This window comes from Populus nigra, chromosome 2 (assembly GCF_951802175.1).
Source record: "Populus nigra chromosome 2, ddPopNigr1.1, whole genome shotgun sequence".
Lineage (NCBI taxonomy): Eukaryota > Viridiplantae > Streptophyta > Magnoliopsida > Malpighiales > Salicaceae > Populus > Populus nigra.
Window position 1 is genome coordinate 42,586,116 of NC_084853.1, and position 24,861 is coordinate 42,610,976.

Genomic DNA, 24,861 nt, shown 5'->3' on the forward strand with positions numbered 1-24,861 from the left:
TAATGATGGATTTTTCCGTCCATTATAAAACCTTTAAACGTGCTAATATCATTTTGTTTTTTAAGATTCATCGGGTCATTATTAAATTATCAAATTAATTGGCGCCTATAATTTTTTTTAACCTTTTATTATTGTTTTTTTTATTATAACCAAGTTGGTTTAGAGACAAATTATTAATTTAAATATAAAAATATAATTTTAAAAAAATAATTAACGTGTGTGTTGCATACATCAGTGCAAAGACTATTACTGCTATATTCAGGCAGAGTGTGCATTGTATTACAAAGGCCAAACGATGACCTTTGAGACAACGCCTGAATCATCTTCATAGTCCCTTTATCCCTGAGCCGTGGAGATGGCCAACGAACCTTAGGTTTGTTGCCAACAACTCTTTTTTTTTTTACTATTTTCTCTTTTCTCTTAGATTTTCACGTTTAGCTCTTTAAATTTTCAAATCAACCCTTCAATATATTTTTCCTTCATATTTAATCTTTATTTTTTATTATTTGTTTTATTTGAATTAATATATAGAATTGAATTTTTTTTTTCAATTTCATTCTCTAGATTTTTTTATCTGTCAGATTTGATTCATGTTCTTTTGATGGTTATTTGTTTTAATTGAGATAGTTTTTAGAATTATTTTTTTTATGATTTCATCCTCCATCAGTTTTTTTTTTACCATCATATTTGATCATTATTCTTTTGATTGCTATTTATTTTTATTTTGATAAAAATTTTAAATTAATATAATTTTTTCGATTTCATCTTTCAATTTTTTTTATTTTTCAGATTTGATTCATATTCTTTTGATTGCTATTTGTTTTTATTTTAAATAGTTTATAGAATTGACTTTTTTTTAATGATTCCATCCTCCAGATTTTTTTTATTATCATATTTGATCATCATTATTTTGATTGTTATTCTTTTTACTTTGATAATTTTTTTAAATTGATATCTTTTTCCAAATTTCATCCTCTATTTTTTTTCATCTTCCACATTTGATTCATATTTTTTTTATTTTTATTTGAGATAGTTTTTAGAATTAACTTTTTTTTTTACGATTTCATCCACCTTCAGTTTTTTTTTACTATCATATTTGATTATCGTTCTTTTGATTGTTATTTTCTTTTACTTTGATAATTTTTTTGAATTGATATATTTTTTTCGATTTCATCTTTCAATATTAAATTAGTGGAGAATTAAACTTCTTGATTTAGCTCAGGTTTAGAATTTCATAACTTATGAGTTTAGAGAATTAACCAAGGTTTAGAAGATTTGCTCGAGTTTTTTTTTTTTTTTTAAGTTTATGTTTTTTCTATTTCATCCTTCAACATTTATTAATTGAAGATTGAGCTCCATTATTTTTTTTATTTGCTTTTATAAGATTTCTCATTGGTTTTGAAAATAACTCGAGTTATCTCGAATCTTTTTATTGGTTTTTCTTTGTTAAATTTAACTTTTTTAAAGAATTTTTTTTAGTTAAATGAAATTAATTTATTAAATATAAGTATGAGATGCTCACTTTATTACATTTTGTTTGGTTTGTTTCTAGGGTCATAACTCTCATGTCGTGTGCATCCTCTTTTAGTTTCATTTCATAGTCTTTCGCGATGACGATAGAACCATCTCGGTGAGCTTTTTTTGATGGTCATGTGATGTCCATGGCAAAGCGATGATAAACTTTCAACAAAATTTTTTTCCCCTTCTGAGTATTTATTGACAACTTAATTTTTATAGTTAATTATTGCTAAATTTTTATTTATTTATTGTTAATATATTTATTTATTATATTATTAAATGATACGAGTTTATTGAACTCGCTTTATTTAATAACCCAAGTCTCATATCTTTCTTACTTCTTTAAAAATGCTAACATTACTTGAATATTTTTTTTCATTGTCAATTTTTTTTCAGTATATTTATTATAATTTTAAAATTTATTAAATTTAATAATCTAAGTACGAGATTTTATTTCTTTTTTGAAATGTTTGTATTGCTTTAAATTTATTTTTTTAATTTATTTTTTAACATTGAAAAAAATTAGATCAACTCGTGCCACCCATATAATCTTTGACTAATTTTTATTATTATATATGATAGCATATTACAAATATCTTAATAAAAATATTTTATTTATATTGAAGTGATTTATAAACTTTTTATAACTCTATGAGAGCTTACTGAGTCCAATTATCATCCAGGGCCCTACGGAGCATCCAAACCTCGATTCAGCTAGCGGTCGGCCAACAGTAATAAGAACCCATGAAATTGACAAAGACGGACAAAAGAAGCCGGTTATAAATTATTTTCTCAAAAGGCCCCCCTAGAGTTCAGGACAGTAATAAGCAAACCTCAAAATTATGGTACCTCTATTATGCAGGGTTAAAATTCAACTTCGGGATTCCATAGAAATTAGAATATGCTAAACAGCAATTACAGCATGCAATTAGAATATAAATATTCGTCATTCTTCAACATGCAAGCTCAAGAATTTAGGTAGCGGCTACAAGTAATAAATAAAACTAGTAAAATGTACGGAACTCAAAACTATACATTTGGAAGGCACGAATTCTTCTACCATACTACCGAATCAGATGAATCATCGCGAGAAGACTCATTTCTTAGCGAGTAGTTTTTTGGGAAGCTTCTCCAATGGAGTATATTTCAAGAGGAAAAGCCTTGCAGCACGCTCTTGTAATGTACCCCCACACTTAAGCCCACGGACCTGCAGTTCAGTCTTCAACCTTTCCATGCCAAGTACCTATTAAAGTAAAAGAGGAAGATGGCCAAAGAGAGCGTTAAGTAGTTGTAGATATTGAGCTTAATTAACGCAACACAGACATCCCATTTTATACCATAAATTCATGTTTGCAAAGTATTGAGTCTATAATTGTACTAACAATAGAGCCATTGATTGCAAAACTCTTTCGCCTATTATTTATTTAACTTTTTTTTATGCTTTTCAATGGTTGCTGGAAGAAACAGAAATGCAGCTCAAGTTACATATCTCCAACTACCTCTCTAATTAAAGCAGTGACAAGTCTTATTGAAAACTTCTATTAGTTGTTTGATCAGGAAAACCATCCAGATCCATAAATTCAAATTTGGAACACCCACCCTATCCCAGCAGTTGCAAGAGCCATGTGTAAACATAGGTATTCTGCTAAGGCAGATAGAAAAATTGAAAGTTGACCAAGCAGCTGACCTCTATAACAACCTTCCACTATTTTGCTAACATTGCTACAAATACAATAGTGATGAATTGGGGACAAATAAAGTTCAAAGGGCAGTGAAGAGGTCACAATCCCATTCACACCCATCCTATCATGGGACAACGGGTTTCTGGACTGATGTCAGAGACTCCCGACATAGCATTGCTGCAATATCCACTACATTTGTCTACTCAACTACACTCAATAAAGCTTCATTCCCTATTGATATTGAATGTATGAATCCTTCTCCATCCAAGAACATTTAAGATCACATCTTTATGTATTGCCTCTTAACCACATAATGTTTTTTTTATAGGTCAAAACTTTGTTATAAAGAAGGGGGAATGTATAATATAGCAATTAGACAAGTAAATCAAGTCAATGTGACGACCAGGAAAAGCTCATACTACACATATAAAGGAAGAAACATCGGACTTCACAAACATACCTCCAACTCTGATGCTGAATTGAATTCATCAAAATTTAGTGGCTTCTCCGAATCACCATTGCCTACATTAACTATCTCATTAGACACAGGTTTTGATTTAGAGAAACCATTGGGTTCAGCAATAACTGGTCTGCTTTCAATAATTCCCCCCTTTCCAGAATCTGAAGCATTTGGACATTGAGAATTAGGTCCAACATTCTCCTGCTTTTCAGCCTCAAGTGCTTCAGTTTCAAAAACCTCTTCAGTCTTTGCTACTGTTTCCTCAAGAATCTGTGCTTCAACCACTTCATCCTCTTTTTTCAGAGCAATTTCTCCACAGGGATTAGATATCAAGCTTTGTTCTGAAGAAGCCTCCTTTTCTTCTTCAGAGCCACTGGCACAAGAAGCACCGCCAGAACATTCACCATCTTGATTTCCAGTAACCGAATCTTGACTCCCCTCGGCTTTGTTATTTGAATCTGAATGATTCCCATTATTTAAAACAACAGATTTCTCATTTCCCTCGTCACTGTCATCATCACTACTATCTTCATCCATTCCTTCACTTTCACCCAATTTTCTCTTCCCCGTCCTTGCAACAACAAAAAATTTCAATCATAAGAAATTCAAAGCACACATCACATGAAAGAGAGGAAAGATACAGAATATGACTAGGAAAATCATGTAAAATAGTGTACGAAAGTCCAGACAATCTCAAGAAAACATGTTTCATTTTCATTCTGATGCACCGAAACAACACTAGCCATACACATCTATGCACTTTTCACAACTCACTCCTTTCCTCCCGAGCATCTCAATAACATAAACACTGAGATTACTAAATCGGAATCCTAAACCCTCCCCGGAATCTTCAAACTTGTGGAAAATATCCAATTTCGTGAGCACATAAAATATACAAATTTTAAACTCCCTGATCTCTTTAATATTCATTTTCAATTTCATACACCCCGATAAGTCTTTAAAACAACTACAGTTTCCCTGTAACCTCTTTTCCAATTTTTCAAAACTAAACTATTCATAATCCAACAAAAAAAAATAGAAAAAGAAAAATCAAAGCCAATTAAATCAAGAAATTACAGTGATAAACAGAAACAAGAACACTCACCAAATCTTTAATTTCTTGGCTTCCATACCTTCCACAACTCCCTTCCCCTTCCTCTTCCTAAACCCATTCCCCTTCCCATTCCCAAACACCTCTTTCATAGCCTCCTCAACTACTGCAGCACATTTCGCCGACTCCTCTCTATACCTAGCCACGTACTTCTCCGCCTCACCATCTCCAGCCCCCCTTTTCCCTTTCTTCGCCTTCTTCTTAATAAACTCCTCCGCCATCTTCTCCAACCTCCTATCCTCTTCCTCCGCTTTCCACTCCTCCAACTTCTTCTCCGCATTCACGTGCCTCAGTCTCCTTCCACTCATATCCCGACACGCGTCAAAATTATTCGTCTTCTTTTGACCAGCTTTTGTGGCGGCCCCGCGAAGGAGAGAGCCGAACCCGCCTTTGCCACCGAGGAGACGGAGGAGGAGATAGACCGTGGATTCGGGGATTGTGATGATAGCGTCTTCGTTTAATTGGACTCCTCTGCATATCAAGCGTTGATAGTGAATAGGGATTTTTGTGATTTCGAAGATTTTTTGCTTGATTGATTGGGTTGTACATGAGTCTGGGGTTTCGAAATTTAGGATTGTTGTTTTTCCGTCTAGAAGCTTCGCGAAGATCTGGAAGGGCATAGGATCGCTGTGATCTTCCATGGCTGCTGGTTTTGGAGAAGGATGATGCATGATGGACATGAAGTTAATCAAAATTATTATGGATAAAGCGGATTTGTGGTTTAAATACAAAGGAAAGGCCCTGGTTCTTTTGCCTGGTCGTGTCGGTTTTGGTGAGTGGGCTTTTAAGTTTTGGGGTTGGTACTTGGGCTTACAGTTTCAATGAAAATATAAAATTTCTTTACTATTTATATCTTTTTATTTATTTTAAATAACTCGTACAAAAATAATTAATAAAATATTACTAGTTTTTTTTATAAATATTATAAAAAATTTCATTTAAAAAAAATATCTGAATCTATAAAAAAATAAAATAAAAATTATATATTTTTAATTATTTTTTTCTCTTTTGTTTATATATTTATTCCTTTTATTTATTTAGAAAGTATTTTAGTTATTACTCTGAGTATCGTAAAATATTTCTGTTGCATATATAAAAAGTTTATATTTTTTAAAAATTTAGAATTTAATTTGATTTTTTAATATTTATTGACATAATTTAATATTTTTGTAACTAATGCTCATAAAAGTATGACTAATAACAAAAATGAGATTTAAGGATTGACATCAGCACTGTAAATGAAAATCTAGAGGTCCCAACTAGTATAAAATTAAAAGTAGAAGGGCTGAAGGAAGCTTTAAACCATGACTAATTTGTTACGGAATTTTTTCTCAACTCACTATTAATTAGTTTATTTATAACACATAACATGAGTTCTGAAGAAAACTTCAATCGGTATTCTTCAATCGGTATTCATTTAGTAAATAATTTAGTGCTAAAAGTTTAGGATTAAAAGATTTTTTTTTATAATTTCAAGTTTAAATCTTGTGATTACTAATATAATAATTACTAGAAGCTTATATGGTCATTAACTTAAAAGATCATGGGATTAGTCGAAATACGCACAAGTTGGTCCAGATTGGTTACCTTAAATCCATGCTAATATCATAACTGACTCTTATCAATAAAAAAAAATACCATATTAACGGATAATTAATGACAAAAATTTAAAAGCAACATATTAATAATTTTATTACTTTTTTTTGTCTTTATTTTTTTAAAATTGTTTTTCTTTTTTCTTCTTTACATTTGTTTATGGAAAAAATATTCCTTTTATTCCTTGTACTTAGAATATTTATCACTTTACACTCAATTTATTTATACTATTTTTTTTTATTTTTATCTTCATTATTTTGTAATTTTTTTTATTTACATTTTTTTTAAAAAAATATTATACAAAACTAAAAGTAAATGATGTTTCACTATAGTAATTGAAACGTTATTTATTTTTTTATTACATTAAAAATTAATTTGAAATCTTACATGTTTTTATTAACACATATAATTTTTATTTTATTTTATTATATGTAAGTATCAACTTTTTAATTTATAATTATATTTTTTACTCGATATTCAAAAATTCTTTGATAACACTTACATGTTTATTATTTTGTGTTAAAAAATAAATTATTCAACTCTCGTCAATTATTCAACTTGTGATGAGTTGAATAAAAGCATTAACATTTTTTTTCAACAAATGTATATGATTTAAAAATAGCAGCATTCAAGTTTTCTGCAGCGTTTTTAAATACCCATTTACACTATAACAAATTTAATTACAATGAATTTTCCATCTCACAACGCTGCCTTTAGTGATTAAATGAAAGACAAAGCAGACAAACCACCCTGATTTTGTTTTCTAAAACAATGAATAGAAAATCAAAGGAAATATATTATCACCTACCATCAGTAATTTTGTGGAAATGGATGCGTAATCTGTTTAGTGGCACAAAATTATCACAAGTAATGCATGTAGTGCATCTGCCCTTTAAAACTCTACCAAAGAAGTTGTTTGTCCTAGTCCGTCAAGGAAGCAAGAAGTCACGAGGCTGTCATGGCCTCTAGAGAACCTGGGCTGAACAAAACATCGATCCCACAAGCTTGCTAGCATCTATATATAACTCCCATACTGGCAGCTAGCATGAATCATAACCAGCCTTGTGATTGAAGAAACTGAACTACTTCATTAATTTGTTTCTGAGCTAGGGATGTTGAAAGCAGCAGCAATGAGCACTCACCTATTTGCATTGCTAGCAGTAATTCTTCTGTTGCTTTCAAGACCAACCATGCCTTCTCCTGATGATAAGGTTTCCTGCGCGACAATTGTGTCGAAGTTAACCTCATGCATCAATTATATCAGTGACAAATCAAAAGATCCGTCAAAGACTTGCTGTGCTGGGGTCAAGGAAATTAGTGGTTTTGTTAAAAGCAAATCAGATAGGAAGGATGCATGCGAGTGTCTTAAGAACACTCTAAGCAAGATTAAATACGATCCCTCTCGCATCCCTACACTTCCCAAGAATTGTGGGGTGTCCCTTATTCTTCCTCCTATTTCCAGCAGCACTGACTGCTCCACGTATGAATCTTTCTATCTCTTAGTCAATTCTTTCCTCCCTATCACGTACGTACTCATCATCAAAGCATGAAATATAGTATACTGATCAGTTTTCTTCTTCTTCTTTTTTCTGTGCAGTGCGTTCGGCTATTAATGCAGGAGGCTATTTATGCTGAACTGGTGGAGCAAATCATGTTGCGGCAAGAATTCTAGTACGTTATGTAAAAGAAAGGAGAATAAAACACTGCAGCACTATAAAAGAAGTTGATGCCATTTTCTCTTTGTTGCTAATTAATGTCAGTTTCATACTTGTATCCACTAATAATTGATAAGATCGGATCAGTGTTATTTATAATGGTATATACTTGTACCTTTTCTGTTTCAAGGCAGTAGTTTTACTCCCAAAATATACAGGCCGAAGCTGTGGTTCATCTAATATAAAAGCATTTGGGTAACATTTTGAATCCATGACTTTGTCGACTTTACATATACCAAAAAATTTAGTGCAGCCCATCCGTATCTGAGTTTGTTGGGAAAACTCGGGATAATTAACTGGATCAATTTAGCGGAATACAATTCAAAATTCACAAGTCCCAATCCTTTTTCCCTCTTTGTGCAGTAAAAAACAGATTCAAACAATGATCAAATATAATGCAAATAATCACACAAATTAACACAAAGATTTTTACGTGGAAAACCCGATGCGGGAAAAACCACGGGACTGGAGTCCACCTAAAAACTTCCACTATCACAAATAATAGGTTCACAACTGTTCTTCCTCAGATTCAACTAAGGGATACAACATATATATCATCAAGAACTACTTATTCTCAAATTACAACAAGATTAAAGGAGAATTATTTGAGAAAACTCACAAAACTGACAGCCCCGTTTTCTATCAAAATGGTCAGCTTTCACACCATCAATCTTCGATCCAACCGTCCAGAATGAAAAGGAATGTGTCTAGAAGCTGCTGTCAAAATCTCAGCCCGATCCAACGGTAAATGAGCTGGAAATCGAAGAAAGAACACAGGTTGCTACTGCCATCTACAGTGGCAGCTCCTATATTAATTCAAAGAGACAGCCTTGCCTTGCTGTCTCTTACTAATTAATGTGGGGGTCCCACCATCACATGGTGCGGGACTACACACAACAGAAACATACCACGAATTTCTTTCTCAAAGTAAGGAAACAGAGAAGAGGTTGTTTGGGAACGCGGTGCAAACCGCGTTCCCAAAATTAATTTTTTTTGTCAAATAGCTTTTCGTGCTGAAATGTATTAATTTTTTTTTATTTTTTAAAAATTATTTTTGAGATCAGCACATTAAAACAATCCAAAATATATAAAAAAAAATTATTGAAAAGCAACCGCAACCTCAATCATAGTCTAAATGACAGTTTACCTAAAAGAAATGGATTCTTCTGATTACTTTTTCGGGTGGATTCGTTCTATACAACGTTTTTCGGCCATCATTGATGTTTTTGGCAGCACTCGTGCTCTATAAAAGACGACGTAAAAAATCTCTATTAATCTATATATCCCTGTATGCATTTTCAAGCCTGTTAGCGTCAGGACAAAATCTTGATTGCAGTTAAAATCAACGAACAATAGAAGCTTGCTTAAATCAACACTATTATTATATACATAGTGTGTGTGTGTGTGTATATATAACCGAGATCTCTGGCGATATAGCTTGCCGATATGAGGCAAAACTATGATAGAATCACTTGAATGTTTTGTTACTTTTGATGTTGAGCAAAAAAATCAGGCTCCGTTGGCTTCTGAGGCAGCAATGACAGTCTCTGTGGCAATCTAGTGGCATGTGTGCCATTCCGCCGCAGATTTCTTAATGCGTTGGCAGCAAACTGTGATGCATAAATGGCAACACCTAGGCTTGGAGATGTACTGGCCTCGTTTGCCAAAGAATCTTGCAGTTTTTCTTCTGCTTGACGTAAGCTTTTAGCCTGCTTCCTCCTACAGTGACGGCGCCATGCTGCCTGTATGAAGCACGCTGCCCATGTCTTCCACTGCACTGAGAAGAACCTGAAAACAAGATGAGCTCACGAATATGAGTGGTGACTTTAGCACAAAGGCCAGATAAAAAGTTTCAATAGTCTGCATAACTTGTAGGGAAAGTAGAAATCTATCGTCCCAGTTGCATAAATCTGAGAGGATATGCTTGTATCAGGCCCTGAATGATAGAAGGAAAAATATTCCATCGCTAGCCTCTCTCTGTTTCTACAGGAAAAGAAAGGAGAAACAATCCTTGAAAACTTGCCTGAATGTGTGCTGGATATCCTTGTGATGTAATTGGCGAAACTGGGAAGCTACAGACTTCAAGTCATCAGCTTCTAGAGCAAAGGCCTCAACCTCTGATAGAGCTTGTACCGTTCTAGTTGAGATAGGGAGGTTGGAGGAGGATTGGGGATCCAGGGCCCATGTAAGTAACCCTTCTCCACAGAAGTCACCAGCCTTGAGAGAGACAGCATTGAAAAAACCAGTTCTTCCACCATTGGTGGTCACACTTACTAGATTACCTCGCATAATAAATAGCATCTCATCGACTGGGTCCCCTTCTCGAACAATGTAGCTATCCTTAGTGTAAAGAGCTGCCTTGAGACGGTCACATACCGCATCTAATATTTTCTCATCCATTTTTTCAAATATTGGCACCTAAAGAGTTGTTAAACATTCCAGATATCGTTATTTCTCAAAGCAAAAAGGCAAGTACAACATATTTTAGCCCATGTTGACCGAATCCAATAATGCTAGAAATTAGAAAAGAAAGAAAGACAAAGAAAAGCACTCACTTTCTTGATCAGGTCCAAGCAAAGATGGCGGTTTATGTCCCTCCTGAGATCTTTAGGAAGATTATGAATTAGACCCCGCTCTTCCACACCTCTAGTTTCTTGCCATTTGTACTGTTCATAACGCCTAATTCGTTCCCTCAGGTTAACAGGGAGCATTCGTTGAGACATCCACTGATCTGTGTCTCTCCTCTTCACCCGCATTTCCTCTACTCTAACAGTTGTGGATTCAAGATATTTCTGTGACGACCGGGATGCACAATTGTTTAGTGCTTTAAATCATCAAATAACGGCCTCAAAAGAGACAGTTGCGAGGTCAAGATAAAATATTACATATGAGCAGGGAGAGTAAAGAAAAGCAGGGGTAAACATTTTGTGCTTTTTTCAAGGTATGATATTTATCAGGCTTAAATGGACAGCAGAATCACTGAAGGACAGCTCTGAGATGTTCAGATTCCAGAATCACAATATTCCATTGTATGGGCCATTTTTTAACCATTATTTCACACTGCAAGGCCATGTAAAGGAATTACCTGCATATTTCCAATAAGGAGTGCAAACAAAACCAATCCAGCGATGGATATGAAGATGGCAAAGAGAATCTCCCCAATGAAACTGCTTGTTTTAAGGTTTTGGCCAAGAGAGCTGTAAGAAGAAAATATGCAAGATGGATTAGAACCAAAGCTTAATGTAAAATAAAGCAAGCTTATTTGACTAGAATAAGGATGTAAATAATTTCATTTCTTTAATCATATTTTTCTCTCTTTGTTTTATTTAAAGCCATAGACCATGTTTCCATTCAATTCAAATAAAGACAGGGCCTGGTGCAGGCTGTCCAATTCCAACCCTGATTGCAGGTGCTTAAAATAGGCGATTTTAACATGTCTCCTTTAATCTATCATTCAGAAATAGAAGGTATAATTCCACAGATTGCCAACTGATATTCAATATTTCAAAATAGGCAATCTTTTACTAATATCAAACAGCTACCTCGAATTCTTAAATTTACAGATGTAATTTGGAAACACTCTGAAGTGAAACATTCAGCTTTTAAAAATGAATCAATGCAGGATGCAATTTCAAATAAAACAAATGAGAACATGTTGACTGATTAAGGACTGAAATAGAAAACAATATATCCACAAACCTGAGATTACGCAAACCCCACCAAAAGCAGTAGAAGAATTTCCGTGGAAAATAAGTAGATTCCACCACTCCAGAATCAAGAGCATCAATAAGTATACCAAAATTGAAGACCGTTGAGTTATGAACTTGATCAGGTTGGATAAAAGGGCATGATTCAGTCAGTAATGTGTAGTTTTCTGTACGATGATCTCCACAATACCAATACGTAGTATCACACCTTGCTTGGTGCTTACACACCTCATGCCAGCAAGTATCTTGTCGTTCGATTGAGAACAAGTACCAGAAGGCTCCAATTATCTGACACGTCACGTGTTTCTTTATGAAAAATCCACTATAATACACCAGAAGAATGATAAAGATTGTAAAGTACCAGATTCAACTTACATGACTGGCCAGCATGTAGAGAAAGAGGTTGAAAACAGCTCCCGCCCATGCTGTTTCAGTAAGTATGCCAGAAGTTCTATTTATTTCTTTGAAGAGTGGATAGATTCGAACAAGCCTTGGTATGTATTGGGAGAAAATTACAAACTCAAATAAGTTCTTTGCAGCCAGTGAAACCGGGCCATCCACTCGTGGAAGGATGATTAAAACTACTACCTGAGCAGAACAATCATAATGTCAAATTGCTATAGCTTACACCAGTTGAGCAGTGAATGACTTTTCGCAAGAAGGAAAGAATCATCTATATGAGTTCAACATTTTTTTTCCATATTTAGTCATATAAATATATGCAATAAGATTTCAAATGTGAGTTTAGGACCAGTTTTGCCAGTGATAATAATCAAGAATTGTGATGTAGCAAGTTTAATCAAAATCTATCTGTATGCCATGATAAAATGCGAGGACGGGAGCACTCAGATGACAAAAATCGTTTAATTGAACGATTTAAGTTTCAGGAAGAGAATCAATGTCAAGCATCCCCTCCCCTAACAAGTATAAGTTGCAGGTTGGGTTACATCTATTCATGAATTCTCTTCATTCCTGCGACTATATTAAGTGCATGGTCAACAATGGTTCTTAATGCTAATTAACAAAAGGAAAGCATACCTGAGGAAGCGGAAGAATTGCAAGAATATCAATGATAAAGTAGGAGGTCAAGTATTTTTTGGCTATAGCTCTAGGATCCTCAACCAACTCGCCCCTTCCGAATACGCGAGAAGAAGGGGCTATAAACCCAGTGCGGAATTGGAAGACTAGGCGAAGTGTGTATAAGATATCAATGAGTGTACGAAGAATGCAAGCAGCAACTTCCATCTTACGGTCCACATCAAGGCATTTACCTTTTTCAGTGCTTTTAACCCATGGAATGTAAAAGAATAAGGGGTCTATAGCCACTGCAAGCACGCAAACAAGCATAAAAAATTTGTTCCATTTCTGGAGAAATGGACCTTGCGGATCAAGAATCTTCCTTTTAGGTCCTGGTTCTTTCGCTGGCTGAGCACCCTTAGAGTAGAATCTCAATGGTTTCTTTAGGCTTCTAATCCTCTCTGAACCCATCTCCCATCCTCTTCGGATATTATCCCAAACTGAATAGAAAATTGGTTTGGCTTTTCTTGCGTAAAATCCATATTCATTGGAGTATTGCTGCTCTGAACTGAAGGATTTCTCTGAGCTCCAGTCCTGAAACCTGCATAAGAAAGTAAGAGTTGAAAGCGCAAAAAAGACATGCTAAGTTCAGCCAAGCGAACCGTCGAGGAGATGATAGACTCAACCCTGTATAACTAATCTCTTCTCAAAACAATCCAACACATTAATTAAACTACACATGGGGTTCCAAAGAAAAAAGCTAAGAGTCCTACAATTTACGCACTGGAGTCTGGAAGAATGGCAGTGATTTCAGCCACCCTGAATATTCAATGCGAAAGTTGCATTATGTTCAACATGTGGCAACATAACCACAACCCAGTAACAAAAATATTCTTCCAAAACAACTCTATATCATGAACTAATTATGGGCCAAAAACCCTATAATTCACACACTGAGAGTGATTCCAACCACCCAATATGGCCAACATGAATGAACACAAATCTATCAGGATGGTTTATAACTAATTAAAGTCTCAAGTCATTTGATCGAATATTCAAAAAAACACTACTCCATTATCAACAGAATTCAATTTTCTTTTATTTTTTGGTCTCATACCATCAATAATGCTAAAATTCATATGTATGAAAAATAATAATGATAATATGTGGTGTCTAGGATTACGATTTCACGTGACAAACCTGACAAATTTATTTCCATTGAGATTCATAACGTGATCAGTTATAATTGGCTTCCTCTGACCGTCAAAACAAGAAACAAAGACAACTGAGTATTTCCTTCGTTTATTGGGTTGGTCTACTCTTTATGAATAAAAGAGAGTTCATGGTTTTGGTTCGTCAGAAATTTCGTACTGAGAGGAGAAGAAAGTTCGTTGAGAGAGACGCCAATGGCAGTTACTGCCTGCGCTTTCTGAGAAGGAGAAAAGAGGGGGGAAAATAAAAAATGACAAGAGATACCAAAGAAAGGAAGAAATGGTCTTCCCTCGCCAAACGCTCAAAAGTCAAGTCAAGCCCAGGGATGACCTAGGAAATTGTTTTAGAAAGGAAAATTCAAAGCCCGTGGGCCGCCTATTATTAATTACCGTTAGTTATAAATTTATAAGTTGTAGTAAGTAGTTTTTTCTTTTCTTTTCATATTTTCTTTTTTCAAATAATTTAAATCCAGTGCTGTCTTTGTTAAGGAAAAAAAACAGTTCCTTTCTTTTTTCGGGAAAATTTAGTTGTTTCTATACTTTTTCTTTAATCTTTCAGAAATTATATTTACATTATTTACCGAACAGATAAGATTCGCACTCTTGCTCTTGCTTCTGCGGAAGTAGACACCAAGATGTTGTTATCCTTAATTTTTAATTATTGCAGAATCTCAAAGATACATCAATTTCTTTGGACGCTCCAGTTCTGGGCAAGTGCTTGTATTTTTTTGGGTCCAGGCACTTTCCTTCATATATATTATATAAAAATTCAAAAGAACGGTCTAACCACAATCTCAAATACCTACAAAGATAGATTTTAGAGATAAATCTTAATCACAATATCCCATCAACTGCAAAGATGAAAACAGGCAATCATGAACTCCACCAGCAACAGGCAATCAAAATATAGTTAAGGTTATCTGAACCTCTGCAAGACTACAACCATCTGAGAAGCTCAACCAGGAATCATATTTTTTAGGAATAGCTTTCCGAAGGGATTAAATAAAAGAAATACGAAGGAAAATAAAGATATTGGCAGCGGTTAAATTATTCCTGAAGGGGACATACGGTGTGGTCCTTCTCTGATAAATAAAACAAATAGCTTTCCGTCTCCTTTGTTTTTTTATTTATTTTGTCACATGCAGATTCTTTATTCATTGTTGTAATCATGCGTGGACTAGAGAAGGGAATATCCATGTTAAAGGAAAAAAAAATGTTAGGCGATACCACCTCATTCCAAATTGATGGGCAGTTGAACATCTTTCTGCTTTTTGAAGGAAACCCCTCCAGCTAGATTCAAATTATTAAAATCATCGAGGCATCTCCTCGAGGCATAAAGTAGGGATGTCGAGAGAACGAAAATTAGTCGGACATTTTTATCATCTTAGCATGCTGTGCAGTAACTTTCTTGTGTTTATTTGGTGATTTTCTTTTTCAGCTGTGGGCTCGGGGAAACATTATTTTAGGTCCAATAACGATTGTCGTGTAGATGCAACGAACCTTCACTCTTTCACGCCATAAAGGTTTTCTTCCAAACGGTGGAAAAATGTGAGGCTGAAATGTCCTCTGTTACCTTCATTGTTTGAAGAGAAAATTATACAGAATTAAATATGATTGCCATTTCTCTATAATAAAAATACAGTAGGGCTACAGTTAAACATTATACATTTCTAAATATTTTGAATTTTTTTTTGCTAATTTTTCTTTTATTTTTAAATTATTTTGATGTACTGGTATCAAAAATAATTTTTAAAAAATATAAAAATATTATTTTAATATATTTTTAAATAAAAAACACTTTAAACCACTACAACTATCATAATTATTTAACCTAACACATTCCGTGTGAGGCGACCAACCCTAGCTCCTTTGAAAAATTGAAATTAAGGTCAGAAAAGGATTTCTCGGTAATTAGCAACTTGAATGAGACGTTCATGTCACCCCATTTATCCCCCCTTGATCCGTTGGGCATTATTTTTTTTTAATACTACAGAGGTGGACGAGGATGGGCTCGAACCAGAGATAGTTGACGGAACCACGCTCAACCACTGAGCCAAGCCCCGTTGCCATACATCACAGATTTTTTATATTTTTTTTTTTATCCCACCAGAAACTGGCTACCTCGTTAGTATTTATCAATGCTTCCTTAGGACGACTTACCACGCCTCAAACAGCCAAGCCTAATAGCTTGAAGATTACCAGTCCTGGAGAAGAACGACCCCACCATCCTTTTAAGAAAGGAGATGGGCCGAATATTTGTCTATTTGCCTTGCGGATGAACATAATCAATATATACAAAAATGAATTTAAATCTTGGATTGGGGTTGCCTCAAGGGGGGATAAAACCGACCTAGGCTTCTATAACTGAGACTATCTGCTATTTAGGGCTTTTTGTAAGTGCTTTACGATGGTTTAAAGCACTCACTCAATCATCATGTATCACTCACATCAAAACATTATATAATCCCAATGAAGTTCTTACATCCAAAGAAATTCACAGTTATGGTGATTATGACACCAATAGGTCCAAATAAATGCCACAAATTATGCTCTCAAGCTTTCCCTTTAAGAGAATTTCGATTTCAACAACGACAGCAGGGAGGCGCAAGAAGTTGTAAATTGCCTTTTAATTTCTGAGCTGAGAATTACAACTAAAAGTAACATTACTCTTCCCTATTGGCATGCTAATCCCATCAAGACTACATTACTGGAGCACTTTAAGCTGTTCGATTTGTTGACAATGACAAACTAAAATCCTAAAAACTAGATGACAACCACTTAAAATCTTATTCATCTAATTTTTCTCTATCCTGATAATTTCAAAGAGAACAGGGATTGAACCTAACCTTACACTAGGACTTCTCTTCATCTGACTGGTATGGTGGGCCTGGGACGGAATCAACAAAAAACTCCTCCACTGTTACAGGATAAATCTATCAGCATCGCTTATAAAAAAATAGAGGTAAATAGAATTTCAAGTGAGGAAATAAACAGGAATAACTTTGCAGGATCTTGAAATCATTTCTGATGAGTACCGCATCGCGCAACCTATTCAAATGATGTCTTTTTTTTTAATTTGAAAATTGCTCATGATCAAGCTTAATGATGCAAAAGGATCCATATAACCAATGACCATGACTACTTTTGGATTGAGACTTTGTGGTGGTGGTTGAAAATTGTTAATGGTGTATCATTAGCTTACATCAGTCACAACAAAATTGAAGCTAGTCTTATGTAACATGTTCGGATTCCATGGCAGAGAAAAATTGTCTTTAAATGCATAAGGCAGAGTTTCCTAAGAATCTATCCAATCATCTAATTATTTTACATAGGTATCGAGACATCCATCAAAGGTTAATGATTTTCTATGTGACCACCATTGAATTGTCAAAGAGAGAATCTAGAAAAATCAGTCAACAAAGAGAGAATATTATAATAGATGCAAACTTACCTATGTCCTCGTTCTCTGGAGAATCAAGCAAGATCTCAGAATCAGAAGGCAGAAAGGGGGAACCAGGATAGTTTCCTAGAGCTCCTAAATCTGCAAACAGTTCCAAGGTAACAGCTTTAATCACGACCCAAGGAAAAGGAATTACAAAAACACAAGAGTTTCCAGAATGGTAAGATATCTCCACAATTTGGTATGGGATAGCAGTGGGATAAAACATCTCCATGGACATAAATATAAAGGTGTTGAATCTATCCTAACACATTTAAACAATCTATAAACACTAGTCTTAAACAAATCAGAGCAGCAAAATATTCTGCTTTAGCAAAGAGAGATTGAAATTGCAGAACTCGGATCTTTCATTAACCTCACAATATTTCTAGCATAATATGCATCTTAAGCAGAATACAAAATCCAGTAACATAGAGAAACATGAGCAGTTTGGCATCAGAAAATTTCAGAATGATTATATCTTTCCAAAGGTGCATTTTCTATCAATCTAAACTTCTGATACTCAATGACAGTTTGCTTAAACTTTTTCTTCCACGAATAACATGGATTTCTAATGCATTTAACCATACACAGTTTGGGGATTGGAGTTTGATTGTTGTTGTTGTTATATTTAACCATACACATAAGATCAGTTACAAAAACAAAAAATTGCACTATTAGTGCACCGACTATTGAGTTTTATCAATCAAGTGTGTGGATTTTAATTTTTCTCACTTGCAATATACCACCAATTTTTTAATGTATCAATCAAATACTTTTGCCAAATCCCCATTGATCTATTTATTATTTGATGATTTGGTTTTGACCAGAGGGTTTTTTTAAAGGTAAAGTTCCCTATTAAATTTATAGCAATTAACAACAACAACAACAACAACAATAATAATAATAAGGGTAGAGTTCTCAATATATTACCGTGTCAAAATATAAAAAAAAATTATGATAAAAATCAAAACCTTTTACTCATTTGATTATATTAAAAATATTTTAAGACTTTTAAAAACTTGACACTGACCAATTAACATCATAAAGGGGTTTTTAAGACTTTAAAATAATATAGCAATTAATTATAATTAGAAAAAACAATCATTGAAAGGGAAAGTTCTTGTTATATTACTGTTTAAAAAATAAAAATATTATTAATAGGGATCAAAATCTTTTCCTCATTTGATTACATTAAAAATATTTTGAAACTTTTAAAAAAAGTTTTAAGAAATGAAAATTGTTATTGTCACTAAAAAAACTTCTAATAAGGATTGAGTTCTAATTGTGGTTTGGATGTTTATCAAAATTATTTTTTTTATTACTGATTTCTATAATGTTTAAGAGGGAAATTTTCCTAACCAAAAACCAATTTCATGATATTAGCTGGTCAAAGTCAAACCACCACATCATTAAATAATGGAGGTATTGACAAGCATTTGATGGAATCACTTGATTAGCACAATTGAAAAGGTTGGTATAGCAGATGGTGAAAATTTAAATTCCATCTACTTGACCGACAAAAACTCAAAAATCTGCCTTTAGATCTGAAAGGCTGAAAAAGCAATTATCCCATTACATGAAATGATAAACAACCTACCTCCCAAGTTCGACAGATCTGCTGTTAGGTCTGAAAGGCTGAAAGTCCATTGAATCTGTTCCAATGATCTGGAATTTCCAGCCCCACCATCCGGTCCAAGCTGCAATCCTACAGAGCTTGCTGCATCAGATGTAAATGATGTATATAGTGCTGAGGTGTCTACCCCCATTCCTGACATGTCAGATGCAGTAAATGGAAAATGACCATTAGATGTCACTGACGTAGGGCTCAGAGGCATCTCAGACATGGATGAAATGGCACTGCTTGGTGGCACTACAGGAGCTGTATCAGCTGCACTATTTCCCATCACCATACTACAAGAACAAGAGCAGCAGCAATTAGCTGGTTTTTTTAATAAAGAAAAAACCGATAACTAATATCAAAGCAAGGAGAACATAATTCACTAGATTTAGGATTTTCCAATGTCACTGACAAACATACATAAATCGCTACCACTTTCAGAAGGAAAAAAAATGTACATGTGTTTGATAGCAACATGCATTCACTCAGAACTACTTTTAATAAGGATTTTCATTGAATGTCAGGATAATTATATATGTGCTGGACACATTACTGCAAACTAGGCAGACATGAAATAAATGCCAAAGTTTAGAAAAAGGCAACTATCTCATTCAGCAGTTAAAAGTGATTGTTAATTCAAAGGGCATGAAGATGCATTCACATAGTAAGTTAAACCATGTTCCCATGTCCAGGTAGGAGCCCTTGCCAAAGATAAGTGCTGTTCATTAAGTAGACAATCTAACAATAATGAAATGAGGATGGAAAAGTTCTCACTCATTTCCAGAATTCATCCGTATGGGATGAAAATTTCCTGGCGCAGGGACTCCATTAACAACATGACAGCTTGATATTCCACAGCTCATTGAGTCAAGATGAGGTTGACCAGGAGCTGGCATTGGGGGTTGTTGCAGGACAGGGTATCCCATCGGTAAATTGTTAACTGCACTGCAAAAAAGTGGCGTTGAATAATAGATACAATGTTACAAAAAAAAATGCCTTGTTAACTCGTGGGACAACTTTATCATCAAACCTTCAGGCACCATGAAACTCGCATTCATAAAATTGCTTTGCAGAAAATGATGAAAGAACCACATTTTCAATTTCTAGGATACTTTTCAAACAAAATAATAGAAAACATAGTTCAGTTAAGAACTTCGAGGGAAAATAATAACAGCAGAGGCAAGTGAGACACTAATGCTTTATTAAGATCCCAGTAAAAAAGAAAACCACTACCCTCAAGATATTGACAACAATGGTATGTAAAAGTATCTACGGGAGAGGGTTTGTTTTTCAAGGGAGTTAATAAAAGAAGTACTAAATATCAATGGTGTTTGGTTTCTTTACACTTCAGATAAAAATAACCTAGGAATCCATGTAAAAGTTGGAATTGAAGAAAAAATACTTGAAGTTTCACTATTTCTCTTGTACTAAGATAAAGGGATGCTTTGTGCTTTCCACGAAAATTAGAACTTACCGGGCATGGGATGAATCCCGTTTTGTATTGGAGCCAAAGGAACTTCCGAAGGTACAGGATACTTCATGAGATGATATTGACGCTCAAGCAAATGATTAAACAAGAGAATCTGTTTCTTCAATTTCAGCCTAATGTAATAGGCCCTAAAGAAATCAGCATTTTCTTCTTCCAACTTCTGCCATACTGCAAAAGCAAGGAATTATAAAGGAAAATATCAGACTACATTTCTAGTTTGAATGCTTGACAAGAAAAATGTTAATCAGGTTACTGTAAGATTAATTTGTGAAAAGGTCAAGATCTATGATCAAATGTTCCTTGATCACTCCACTCAAACAGCTTTTTGATAAATACATGATACAAAATCCATGCAGCAAGATTGAGAGGGCAACTTTTTGATAGCAAAGACAGCTTAAAAATGAAAATTTCAGAAAACCCTACCAAGTGTCGTAAACCCAGGGTCTATCCTAGCACGGGTCAAGAGGGTTTTAACAACCTCGTCTCTATTCATATACAATTGTAGGCAGCGTTCTATTAAATTTTGGACCTGCAATAGCCATTAATACATATTATCAAAAGCAGGAAAAGGCAAGCCAGATCAGTTAAGCTACTTGTAGGATCAAATCCTATATAAGAAAAAATGGTGAATAATAATAGTAACTGAAAAAACTTGAAAGGGGTCACATTCTCTTACAAGTTCAATATCTTGGCGTGAAACCTTTCTGCTATCATTGCTTGATGCGGATATTGAACTAGAGTCCGCTACTGGAGCCTCTGTTTTGTGATTATTCTGTTGCTCGCTTTGGGAATCCTGTGAAATTTGGGTGGACTGTTCTTGTGCACTCTATAATCCAGATGAAAATTCTTGTCAAATTATTGACAAACAATAGTTATTTATGTGATAGTTTTTCAAGTGCCAAATATACAATCAGGACTGAAGGGCAACAAACAGTCCTTCAACGTGTGACTTCTTAACTGAGTCCCAGAACATGGATTTCAGCAGCTAGTAAATTCACTTTTTCCATGCTATATTTCTTGCTTTCTTTTTCTTTTACCCAAAATTTTGAAGTAACACAAGTTTGAGTGCCTAAATGAATCTGTAATTCAAAATATGAGATTCAACTCTTGTCCCTTATCAACAAGGTTTATCATCAAGTCAAACGAATTGAAATCTCGCACATGGTTAAGTGTAGTGGTATCCATACAGTCGCCTTAGAATTTGGGTGGTGATGAGTAAAAGCTGGAGTGGCACATTTGCCAAGCCATCGCCAATTGAATTGGCCAAGTTAGAATACATTAGCAAAGTAGCTTGCAGTATGACAAATCAAAATGCATGACCAGGGCATCACAATTCAGTGCTTACGACCACTGACGATAACCACTACTGAAAATAAAAGGCATTTGGATGTGTGGAGAAGACAAAGTTTGGGTATCAACTGTGCAAACGAAAAGAAGAAAATAGAAGAAATGTACATTCTCAAAGCACATGGAGTGGCTGAGTGTGTGCATAGGATAAAGGGAAAGAGGCAGAGGTGATGTTTTAGAGCATATGGTAAACTTTGAGGTTTCAGCTTTTTACTAGCCAAGAGAAACAACTGCTTCAAACCCAAAAGAATGTGACTTTAGAGAAGACATTTGTCAAGAAATTGGGGAAAATTGGAGGGCGGGGAGAATTTCTTGCAAGCATGCATACACAATCGAAGACACGTGTGTGTACAACAGACCTGTAAGGTCTTCATTCCAGCTGAAAGCAAGTTGACAGCATCTCTTTGTTTAGCTCATATATTCCCTGGGTGCTGGTGAGGTCAATTTGCTAAGGTGAAAATAAGAGCCTCTACTTCTGCCGGGGTCATATATGGAGGCAATTCAAGCCTGGAAATAGAAAAATACATAAGAAACCGCAAGACAAAATGTGCTCTTGATTGGAAATATTAATCAGCAAAGTTTTAACGGTGCACACCAAAATAAGACTAGAAATGCTTGCTTTCAGATTTTAATTTCCTCTTACAACCTAGACAGGTAATATGATATTGATGTTCCTCAATTCAATAATATTCAACCAGTGAACACGAATGTTATGCTATTATTCAACCATGTTTGATAAGCCTAGAGATCACCAAATGAACGTTCCCCATGCACAAGCTTTATTTACAATCCTTCAGGCTAACAAATTCCATAAATTCATATCCTGGTTCACTCTATTCTTTGACCTATGAACCGTATTTCATAAACCGATCATTCTCATTATACAAGAACTCAGAACCCAAACATAACAATAGTACTGCAATGCACCAAAATTCTACGCCAATTATCATATCCTTGTACGAATCAAGACTAAGACTTTTAACTACTGGATAATAAGCAAGTACAGACTTCATTAGCTAGTTTAAGAGACATGCTACCGATAAAATATTGAAGTTAGAGGTTCTCTACAAACCCTGAATCCTAATCTCATGTTCCAACTTCAAATGCTCTTTAAGTCTTACCCATGCTTCTACTGTTCTTTACTGTTTTCTTCTTCATACTCTACCATAGAATTAATTGGGCAGAAAATCTTGAAAATATCATGGCAAATGATTTGGTAAAAAACAAATTCCTTTTAGACACTCCAAAGATTTTACTCCATGTTAACCACTATTTAGGCAAAAAAAAAAATGAAAGTCAATCAGATCTCAGTCCAATAATCAGTTTGGCCAAAAAAAAATGTATAAGAAACTGTTAAAATTGCTTAAAAAGTAAAAACATAACTGGTTGAAAGCACTTTAATTGATTCAATCATTGCCATAGATACTCCCTCGTGCAACCTAATCTAACATGAAATTAAAAAAAAATGAAGATAAAACGTAATCTGTGAAAACTCGTAAGAGTTAGTTTGGTTCAGTTCAAAATTATATGCTATATGAACAGTAAGATCTAAAAAATAATTACCTTACACAAAGATTCTGAATCTCCCAAACTGCAAAACCACAGAGAAAATCGCAAATTTTTTTGTTGTTTCGACGAATTTATAGAGCTCAAAATTCGACGAACTGAGCTCTACTTTTGAGTTATTTCTAAGAACTGCAGCAATCGACAACCTCTAGCTCAAAAGCTAGACTGTAATTGTGAGTTCAAAAAAAATATAAAATTAAAGTTCGCCATTAGAGCTAGAATGCACTGGCTAAGGTCTTGAAGGATATTTTTGAATGTACAGAAGCCAGTAGTAGAAAAAATCAGCTGATTAGAGTGATATCTGTTGGCTAGAAGCACTGATTCTATGGCATTACAGAGAGGGTTGAATGATTGTGGAGACGCTCTGAAAATAACAGAGAGAAAGGGGAGAAGGAAATGGGGAAAAATCTCACCAAATTTAAACAAGAAATCTGTTTATGGCTACGAAGGCTGGAAATAAATTAGTCGGTCTTTATTTTCTTTTTTCTTTTTTTCTATTGTACTTTTGAAATAAATTAGTCGGATTTTATTTATCAATTTCTGGCACGGCTACAAAGGCTGATTATGGCACGGCTTCGGTTTTAACGGCGCTGTTAAGGAATAATGATCGGCAGATTTTTTAAAAAAGTTTTAACCACGCCTCATGACTCTCATGAAAGATTTTTTTTAAGCTGGAGGTGGTTGGCCTGATTTCGTTCTCAAACAACACTACGTAAATCCAAACCACGTGTCACATTATAAGTAATAAGATTTTAATAAATTTCTCGGTTTATACTTAAACATTATGTTTTTTTCCTGATTTGATCTCATTTGTGTTAGAAAATTGGTGCAAGGGTGTCGCTAATATTTTATTAAATTAAAAAATTATGCTTATTTAATTATGATGGACGAAAAATAACTCCAATTCATCTTAAAAAACTAGAGATTGTATGCGTTAGAATCTATAAATTAAAAGAAAGAATTTTAATTTTAGCAAGAATTTAACTGAGATTTAGAAAAAAATTTGTTGCTGGGGTAGAAAAATATTGTGTCGAAATATATTTCTCATTTTTTTTAGTCGATATATTAAAAGAAGCGGATATTAATTTAAAAATATATATTAAAATAATATATTTTAAATTTATTTTTAATATCAATATATCAAAACAAAAAAAATCTGAAGATATTAATTTAAAAAAAAAAACACAATCATTATATTTGTAAGTACCCCCGTGATTTAGCCGCCTGGAAGGTAGAGAATTTACAAACTTGAAATACAACATCAACCCGACTGACTCCATTTGAATTGCGAGTATAAATAATTGATAAGACAAACTTTTAACTGAGGTGTGCCAGCTCAAGTCACTCGTCGCTTCACTCTTCTTTTTTTCCCCTTCTAATGA

The 24,861-nt window shown here is 34.3% G+C and overlaps 4 protein-coding genes across 5 annotated transcripts; 1 reads left to right on the top strand and 3 right to left on the bottom strand.

Moving 5' to 3' along the window:
* Positions 1-2,446: 2,446 nt before the first annotated feature.
* On the bottom strand, positions 2,447-5,483 carry LOC133682812 (uncharacterized). The gene is made up of 3 exons (XM_062106341.1): positions 4,766-5,483; positions 3,661-4,231; positions 2,447-2,761 (listed from the first exon to the last, which is right to left on the bottom strand). Exons 1-3 carry the CDS (start codon positions 5,449-5,451, stop codon positions 2,615-2,617), a joined length of 1,404 nt encoding a protein of 467 aa, XP_061962325.1. The 5' UTR covers positions 5,452-5,483; the 3' UTR covers positions 2,447-2,614.
* Positions 5,484-7,479: 1,996 nt separating this feature from the next.
* Positions 7,480-8,281, top strand: LOC133681805 (non-specific lipid-transfer protein A-like). Its single transcript, XM_062104956.1, has 2 exons — positions 7,480-7,847; positions 7,965-8,281. The coding sequence occupies exons 1-2, from the start codon at positions 7,480-7,482 to the stop codon at positions 7,978-7,980; spliced, it is 384 nt and encodes a 127-aa protein (XP_061960940.1). The 3' UTR covers positions 7,981-8,281.
* Positions 8,282-9,442: 1,161 nt separating this feature from the next.
* Positions 9,443-14,283, bottom strand: LOC133681804 (cyclic nucleotide-gated ion channel 1-like). The gene is made up of 8 exons (XM_062104955.1): positions 14,007-14,283; positions 12,828-13,407; positions 12,165-12,377; positions 11,782-12,077; positions 11,168-11,279; positions 10,638-10,874; positions 10,106-10,500; positions 9,443-9,870 (listed from the first exon to the last, which is right to left on the bottom strand). Exons 1-8 carry the CDS (start codon positions 14,033-14,035, stop codon positions 9,567-9,569), a joined length of 2,166 nt encoding a protein of 721 aa, XP_061960939.1. The 5' UTR covers positions 14,036-14,283; the 3' UTR covers positions 9,443-9,566.
* Positions 14,284-16,454: 2,171 nt separating this feature from the next.
* Positions 16,455-23,960, bottom strand: LOC133682768 (uncharacterized). Of its 2 annotated transcripts, none has more exons than XM_062106284.1 (9): positions 23,477-23,960; positions 22,273-22,420; positions 21,243-21,392; positions 20,990-21,095; positions 20,552-20,734; positions 19,852-20,017; positions 19,057-19,370; positions 17,469-17,558; positions 16,455-16,934 (listed from the first exon to the last, which is right to left on the bottom strand). In XM_062106284.1, the coding sequence occupies exons 2-9, from the start codon at positions 22,285-22,287 to the stop codon at positions 16,870-16,872; spliced, it is 1,089 nt and encodes a 362-aa protein (XP_061962268.1). In that variant the 5' UTR covers positions 22,288-22,420; positions 23,477-23,960; the 3' UTR covers positions 16,455-16,869. The 2 variants fall into 2 exon arrangements, with proteins under 2 accessions (XP_061962268.1, XP_061962269.1); XM_062106285.1 differs by lacking the exon at positions 23,477-23,960 and adding an exon at positions 23,297-23,357.
* Between the last annotated feature and the right edge of the window lie 901 nt (positions 23,961-24,861).